At 35.7% G+C, this 9223-nt stretch overlaps 1 protein-coding gene across 1 annotated transcript in view; it reads right to left on the bottom strand.

Annotated features, from left to right (window-relative positions):
- Positions 1-221: 221 nt before the first annotated feature.
- Positions 222-9223, bottom strand: part of LOC145240047 (solute carrier family 67 member A2-like) — a 38848-nt gene continuing 29846 nt past the window's right edge. Inside the window, exons 6-7 of the mRNA XM_080103654.1 lie at positions 3698-4083; positions 222-775 (exon numbers count right to left, since the gene is read on the bottom strand). Coding sequence (XP_079959780.1) covers positions 425-775; positions 3698-4083 — 737 coding nt within the window. The 3' untranslated portion in view covers positions 222-424. The remainder of the gene's footprint in view (positions 776-3697; positions 4084-9223) is intronic.

Here is a 9223-nt window from a genome sequence, read left to right as displayed (position 1 = left end):
AAATATATTTTTTAAAAATCTTGCTTATGAATATTCGACCATGTCTGCTAGTTGACGCGTTTACAAACAACCAACGCCATGTGCTTGTGCCAATGTCAAGGTCGAATCACCGGTGTCACTTGAAATGTGCGTCGGTCGTTGCTAGTCATCGTCTTCTGCTACAGGGTATCTATTCTTTACTTGATCCAAAAGAACAATCTTTTTTTTTTGATATGTTAGAATTTTCTTTCATAACGGCATTGATGAAAGTGGGGGTGAAACGTCTCCCAAATGTTACACCTCTTGGCCTGTTACAGGTATGACCTTGAATTGCATTTACTCTTTTCATTTAACCACAAAACCTCACTTGGAAAGGTATTAACTTTCTTTCCCCCCCCAAATTATGCTCATAAGAAAAAAAGAAATCCCATCAACTTTTGTTCACTTAATTAAACTTCTTGCTCGCCTTAAATGCTGGGGGAGAACGTAATTCCTGGGGGTAGAGCATGATAAATATAGATGCCAGCAAGGTGGCCGCTGCTCCAAAAAAGGCCGGTAAAGTAATGTTTATTTCCATGAGTAGACCAGCGACGAAAGGAGAGATCATTCGTGCAATGGACATGAAGCTCTGACCGAGTCCCATCAATGTCCCTGACCCCTCATGAGGGCCCCCACGCTGTAGCAAGAGGCGTGTACCTGTGACACGCATGATGGAAGAAGCAACGCTGAGTAGGCCAAGATGGATGATAAATACAATCAACGATTGACACAAGCCGAGGGATAAGAAGATGAAAACCTGAAAAGAGAAAGACGAAAAAGATGAAAAAGACGAAAAAGATGAAAAAGACAAAAAAGATGAAAAAGACAAAAAAGATGAAAAAGACAAAAAAGATGAAAAAGACAAAAAAGATGAAAACCATTTTTAAATGCGGAAAATGTAAACCAAATTTAATATTAATCTATGACTCAAAAATCAAAAATTTTGACCCGATTGTATCATGGAAGGAGGAAAGGAGAAACAAAACTCTCAAAGGAAGGGGACACCATTGAAGACCCAACTTTGCACATCCCAGTTTTTGCTACAAACAATAGGAAGCAGTAGGTAGCCGCAAACTAGATCAGAACAAAACACTGCAGGTCTACAGTATACAAACACAGGTGGAAACAAATAGACTCCCCAATCTGTCCAAAGTGCAAGTGAGCCCCCCCCCTTCCAAGACAGACCACCAGATCCAACACTGTCCAGTCATTTAACTGGAAAGAGGCTATACAAAAGCCCATCTATCTAAAGACAATTTCTCAAACTCGCTAAAATAAATAGCGGTATAGAGATACCACTACTACCACAAGTTTAATATTTAACAGGAATAAAAGTTCACTCCAACATTTTTCGAAATATTTTGGATATTCACAAAACCTACCATCTTATTTAATTATTGGAATTCTTTTGGAGATGAGTAATTTGCATATTTTATTTATTTATTTGCGGACTGTTATCCTCATCTTCATAGTGGTTATAAAGTTCCAGGTGAGCATTGTCTGAACATAGCGGTTTCAATCCTACCCAAAGCTGGCCAGAGGATTGTTAGCCAAAACATGGTGAAACGACAACAATTAATGGAAGGCAGTAATTACTGAAGATTCAGCATTTTTATTCTGTCGTGGTTAACGACCTGATGAAGGCCAGAGGAATAGTTGGCCGAAACGTCATGAAACAGCAATTATAAAGACAAAGATAATAGTCCGCAGAATTCCAATAATTAACATACCATTCGGTACAGACCCGATAATAGAAGATTAGATACCAAAAATGTGGATTTACAAGACCAAAAAATCCAACCATGATCACCTTTCGAGGGCCGTGGCGCAGTGGATAGAGACATTGAATCTCTGCAATTCCAGGTGAGCATTGTCTGAAGATAAAAGCCAAGTACGTCCAAGTATGGAATACTGTTGCCATATCTGGGCAGGAGCTGCCAAAAACAGCCTATCATGCCTTGACAGAGTACAAAATAGACTTTGTGGTTTAGTGGGGGATGCCCTTTTCTCTACCCTGCAACCCCTCTCCCACAGAAGAGACGTTGCGAGCCTATCCTTGTTTTATCGTTATTTTCATGGCAGGTGCTCGTCTGAACTCCAATCCCTGGTCCCCCCTCGCCAATCTTTCATGAAAAACACCCGTCTAGCTGAATCCACTGTGAAAAATTTCCCCCACTCTATATCTGTGCCTACATCAAAACGCAGATTCCATGAACAAAGCTTCTTTCTTAGAACTGCACGCCTGTGGAACTCTGTTCCGTCTGCCTGCTTCCCTCCGGACTACAACTTGGATGTCTTCAAGTCCAATGTTAACAAATTCCTAATGAACCGCCCCCTTAAGTAAACACTTCATCAAATCTCCCCACTAACGTAATGTACTTGCAATAACCCTTATCCCCGAGTGGCTTCCGGGCCTTGATAAGTGGTGATCACTGTGTAAAAAAACAAACAAAAAAAAAAAAAAAGATAGCGGTTTCAATCCTACCCAAAACCGGCCAGAGGATTAGTTGGTTAAAACGTGAAACAACAACAACTATGGAAGGCAGTAATTACTGAAGATACGGTTGAAGATTCAACATTTCTAATAATAACCTAACGAGGGGCAGAGGAATAAGCTTAAACTTGATATTTTTATTTGTGCAGATTTCGTATTTATTATTTATCATTTGTTTGTATTCACTATATATGAGGTGCCTTCAATAAGTTTCCAGACTTTTTTGTACAGGCATTTAAAATTGTTGTAGACTTTTGAATATTCAATGTTATTGCTATACATGATTTCAGGTTCAAATGAACAGCTACAGCAGGAATTGGAATACACTCTACTAAAGCCTGATTGTCACAGCTGGTGAATTTCAAAATTGTAATCTGCTTATGAGGACATTTTAGAAGAACAATATGCAATAAAATTCAGTTTTAAACTTGGAAAAAATGTTACAGAAACGTATGGAATGCTTCAGACTGCTTTTGGACCATCTTGCATGAATCGAGCATTAGTTTTTGAGTGGCATAAGAGATTCAAGGAAGGCAGGGAGTCTTGGAGGGATAGTGAGTGGTGTGGGAAGATTTAGAAGTCAGAACACTAGAGTTGATTGGCCAAATAAAGAATTTCGTAGATAAGGACCGTCATTTATCTATAGATACAATAAGTGAACAGTTTGATGTCAGTGTGGGAACTGTACACACAATTATTTGTGAGGAACTGACGATGGGAAAGATTTGTGCAAAGTTTGTCGCAAGTTTTTTGCTAAGAGAAGATCAGAAAAACGTTGTCATGATAGCAGGGAGATGGTCGATCAAGTCAGATCTCACAGTCCAGCTTTTGCCCCCTGTGACTTTTGGTTATTCCCTAAACTCTAGGAAAACACGGCTGTCGTTATGAGACCATTGAGCAGATGAAAGAGGCTGCGATGAGGGTCGCCGACACGCTCACACAAGAGGACTTCCATGGGACGTGCCAGAAGTTGTTGGAACAGTAAAACAAGTGCATTGCAGCCGGAGGAGATTACTTTGAAGAGGGCTAAAGTTTCATGTGCGTGCTATCAAGAAAAGTGCCCATACGAAAAAAGTTTGGAAAATTATTGAAGACACCTCATATATATAATTCATTTTTTTTTTAAATGAGATTGAATTCTTCATAAGGGAAAATAAAATTAAATAGATTTTTTTTTTTTTTTACCTGAAACAAAGCCATATGCAAAAAGAGTTTTGCTTCATCTTTGTATAATTTGGTCAAGTGACCGACCAAAAAAGCGCAGACCGTAGACACAGTGCCAGTGTAGGATATGAGGTAGCCATTGGTGACGGGTGAAACATCAAAACGAGTTTTCAGCATCAGACCGAAATTACTTCTGAAGAGAATGATACTGAAGCCAAGAAGAAATCGGATAAGAAACATGTCCCAGAGTTGAGCCCAGTGAATTTGTTGGAGGTATTGGATAAAAACTATTGGATTGAACTGAATCTCGTCAGAGCTAAGTTTCTTGGGGCTGATGACAGAATCAAGACGCACGAGACCTCTTGGGGCTGATTGGTGCTTGATGGGCAGCAGAAGCCAAACGATGACTGGAAAAATAACGATGGAATGAATAAATAAAAATTAATATTTAATCTCTTTCGTAATTGAAAAAAATGAAATAATAAAATGCATTATTTTAATTATTTTTGTATTTATTCAAATTACGATTCTCATTAATTTTTTTTTTTTATTTCGGACTATTATTCTCATCTTTATTAGTTGTTGTTTTTTGATCTTTTATTGGTTTTTGTTTATTCATAATGTTTCGGCTAACTATTCCTCTGGCCTTCGTCAGGTGGTAACCGCGACGGATAGGAACTTTGAATCTCCTAAGTGCAAATAAACCTCTGGCCAAAATGTGGTGAGACGACAACAACAACTACGGATGACAGTGATTGCTGAGAATGCAGTTAGGAGATTCGAAGTTCCTATCCGTCGCGGTTGCCACCTGACGAAGGCCAGAGGAATAGTTGGCCGAAACGTTGTGAATAAACAAAAACCAATAAAATATCAAAAACAACTAATAAAGATGAGACTAATAGTCTGAAATAAAAATAAATTAATATATAATGCTCATCTCAAAAATGAATTCCAATTAAGGAATAATATATATACGATTCTCATCTTGATATTTTCAGAAAGTGTGTAGTTGTTGTGGTGTCCACCTTACAAATAATAATGAACTCTTCCACTTAACATAAAGACCAGGAGAATATACTTCTCTGTGTTAGCAAACAGGTTCTAACGTTACGTGGCGTTACACTTTACTTTAGTAATTCATAAAAATAAAACGTTACATAGCATTACACTTTACTTTAGTAATTCATAAAAATAAAACGTTACATAGCATTACACTTTACTTTAGTAATTCATAAAAATAAAACGTTACATAGCATTACACTTTACTTTAGTAATTCATAAAATTTAAAACGTTACATAGCATTACACTTTACTTTAGTAATTCATAAAAAATAAAACGTTACATAGCATTACACTTTACTTTAGTAATTCATAAAAATAAAACGTTACATAGCATTACACTTTACTTTAGTAATTCATAAAAAATAAAACGTTACATAGCATTACACTTTACTTTAGTAATTCATAAAAATAAAACGTTACATAGCATTACACTTTTAGTAATTCATAAAAATAAAACGTTACATAGCATTACACTTTACTTTAGTAATTCATAAAAATAAAACTGGAAAGAAAGAAAAATCCAGGTTGGCATTTTTTTTCTATTTTAACAAAAAAGTTTATTAGCGTTACTCTCTCGTTTCAACTTAAAAAGACTCGTTACCACATGTCCATCTAACCTGTAGCGTTTCTCTTACTTCCGACCACACACTGGTTACACCCAGCCCATTCTCGCCTTCACTTTACACGCCCGTCTCCTTCGGCACCAACTTTGTTTTTCCCCGACCACGTGGTGTCCTTTTTTTTTTCTTTTTCTTCAGACGCAAGCCCGAGCACACTTGTCGATTTGCATATGTATTCAAACACTGCTCCTGCTGCTAATACAATCAGTTGCCATCTATCTTTCGGCTGCTGCTGTTATTTTCATATGCGCTCATATGCGTTTCGTTACAAAGTCTTGCACTCATGGCAGTGGAACGCACTCTTCATTTGTTTTTATTTCTGTTCAATATATCTTGTTTCCACCAATTACTAACTGGAGCTATCAGATCAGGCTGTCCGAACATATTAGCTTCCCGACTCAAATGGGCACATTTGCAGAATTTGAACCAGACGTAACTGTCTGCTCGGCTTTGCTCGGAACATCACGTCAATCACCGGTTTCGCCGATTATCAAAGCATAACAATGCTACTCAAGGAAAATACTGAAGAAAACATGTAAATATAATAAAATCATCAGAGAAAAAATACAACAAAAGAAAAAAAAAAACAATAACCTACCGTAAGAATTTTGTTTTTTAAGTGAAAAAAAAAAAAAAAAAAAAAAAAAAAACAAGTATTTTTTTTTTTTAAACCAATTGTTTTTTTTGTCAAACAAAATTGAACAAGATTAATAAGAAAACTATTTTTTTTTTGTTTTTCATATCTTTTTAACAAAGGTTTAAAAAAAAGTACTTTTTATATGTTTTTCATGTATTATATATATATATATATATATATATATATATTTTTTTTTTTTTTTTCATTTTCTTTAAATTTTCAACTAAAGCAAACCTTTTGAAATTTTTTTTTCTTTTTCACAAACATTTTTTTTTCTGTGGGTTGTGCAACTGATTTTTTAAAAATTAAATTAAATCAGGGCATTATCATTATGATTAGGTAGACTTTTCTACAGTCGCATCAGACGATGTTAAAATGGTGTGAGAAGAGACAGCGGATGTGGAAGAAACTTCGCCAACCAGGTAGCTTTCTGATATCTGGTTTAAGATTCAAACAAAAGGATCATTATCAAATTTCTGTTTCCATATAAACTCAAAAAGATAACTGTCAAGAAGCTCCTGGCGCTTGCAACTGGCTGTTGATCCAAGGTAGAGATATTTGTCTTGTATAAAGTTGTTAGCAATGGGCGTTTGAGATTGTGTTGTTTCCTTGATTTAATCATTTTTTTTCTTTCAATATTTTCCTCAAGGATCGTCTGCTCATTTTCCGCCCATTGATTGGCGTCTTACATCAGATTACAGCCAGACTCGAACGTATGACGTCATATTCCAAGTAAAACCAAGTGGCCAGTTTTGGGGTTTTATCAAGGTGCAGAAGTCACTCGGGGATAAGGGTTATTGTGTGTACAGTAATCAATGGGATAGTATCGTAGTAATAGTTAGTATTGGAGATTTGGTAGAGTGTCATTACTTAAGGGGGCGGTTCATCAGGAATTTGTTTGTGTTGGACTTGAAGACATCCAAGTTGTAGTCAGGTCAGAAACAGACAAACGGAACAGAGTTCCACAGGCGTGCACTTCTAAGAAAGAAGCTTTGTTCATGGAATCTACGTTTTGATTTAGGCACAGATAAAGAGTGGGGAAAATTACTGACAGTAATTTCAGCTAGACGGGTATTTTTTGTGAAAGATTGGCAAGGGGGGACCAGAGATTGGACTCAGACGAGCACTTGCCATGGAAGTAACGATAAAACAAAGACAGGCTCGCAACGTCTCTCCTGTGGGAGAGAGGGTGGAGGGAAGAGAAAAGGGCATCCCCCACTAAGCCACAAAGCCTATTTTGTACTTTGTCAAGGCAGGATAGGCTGTTTTTAGCAGCTCCTGGCCAGATGTGGCAGTAGTACTCCACCATTGGACGTAGTTGGCTTTTATATAGATAGAGAATTGCATCAGCAGTGAGATATAGTTATGTCTGGTTCAAATTCTGCATAAGTATCCTCAAATGTACTGTACATTAAAACTGTTTTTTTGTCTTTTAACTCTTTGAAAAACTCAACCATGTTCTGCAAAGCCAAAAACAAAAATCTCCCTCCACCTTTTTCTTCCTTCCCCATCTCCCTACTGGTTTCCTGATTTAAAATGCACCAAACAATAATATTATGACCCTTTTCCTTTGCAAAACTCCATCATGAATCAGAGGAGTGAAGAAAAACAACAGAATTCACTACAAGACAAACAAATTGATGAGGGAGAACGTAAAGAACTTGAAGCATAAAAACTTTCTACAAAATTACTGGATGAATAACGTAAAAGATGTTGATGTGCTGTGAAACAAACTAAGTAAACCAAAATAATATTTTATACAAAAGACAACTAAGTCATAAGTACTGACTGGTGGAGCCACCTAGGGAGAGATGTTGAAAGGTTTGACAATCAGTCTGACAGAAATTTCTACAAAATTACAGGATTAAACATAAAAAAACTATTGATGTGCTGTGAAATAAAATAACTAATCACTGTACTGCGTCTTTCTTCTGGTCCCTTATGGGAGCAGAACAGTAATCACAAACAATTCAGAGTCTTTTCATATTTCTACATATTTAGTTATAGAGTTCATATTCTTTTAAATTTTTTCTGTAAAAATCCCTATAAAAAAACTACACACTTTCTGAAAATATCAAGATGTGCATATAATTTTGCAAATGTAAAAGTACACTTGTGGGTGGTGGAGTGATATACATTATAACTATTCTTTCTCTCATTTTTTCCGTGTAATTAAGTGATTTCAGAAACTCATTGGAAAATTTCCAACAATATTTTTCATTTGTGCTTATTCATTCCTGACATTTCTATCCATTTATTATGATAGATTCTTGTTTTACTAGAACTTTAAAAGCAATACATGTTTACCATTTTATCATTTTTAATAGCAATGGAAAATTGCCCAGGTGGACATGGAGTTCGGTTTGGACACAACTGCTATACTAAAGCTACTGAGCAACCCTCACAAAAAAGAAGTATGCGAAAACTTCTAAAAAGAAAAAAAATTAATAAAAAAATAAATAAAAATATAAATAAAATAAAAATAAAAATAAATAAATTAAAACAATTTTACTTTTAATCAAAATAGAAGAATAAAAGTGAGCGATGTTATAAAAAAAAAAATTAGCCGCTATGTTATAATAAAAAAAATTAGCCGCGATGTTATAATAAAAAAAAAAAAATTAGCCGCGATGTTATAATAAAAAAAAAATTAGCCGCGATGTTAAAATAAAAAAAAAATTAGCCGCGATGTTATAATAAAAAAAAAAATTAGCCGCGGTGTTATAATTAGGCTATTGAGCAACTAACCCCCAGCCCTAAAAAAAAAAAAAAGTAGCAAAGAGTACCCGTGCAAGTGAAAAAAAATAGCCGCATTAGCCAGGCTCAAACCTGTAACATGAAAGAGAAAAAGGAGGTGAAAAAAGCAAACACATTAGCTGTCTTGCGCACGTAATTTGTGACATCATGGGCTTTCGAAATAATGTCTTTTAAACACACGTGCTAGGTATAAATTACTTTTTTTTTTTTTACATAGGCATCACCACTTATCAAGGCCAAGAGCCCACTCGAGGATAAGGGTTAAAGAGTATACAGTAAAAATTGGACAATATAGTAATCGTTAGTAATGGAAATTTGTCAACTTATATGGAACAGCTTATCAAAAACTTGTTTACGTTAGACTTGAAGACAACCATATTGTAGTCAGCTGGAAAGCAGGAAAACGAAAGACAATTCCATAGGCGTGCAGTTCTAAGAAAGAAGCTTTGTTCATGGAATCTACGTTTAGGT

Source organism: Euprymna scolopes, chromosome 19 (genome assembly GCF_053919585.1).
Source record: "Euprymna scolopes isolate OS-2025 chromosome 19, ASM5391958v1, whole genome shotgun sequence".
Classification (NCBI taxonomy): Eukaryota; Metazoa; Mollusca; class Cephalopoda; order Sepiida; family Sepiolidae; genus Euprymna; species Euprymna scolopes.
Note: the sequence above shows the minus strand (reverse complement) of the source record. Positions and strands in the feature narration are given on the sequence as shown.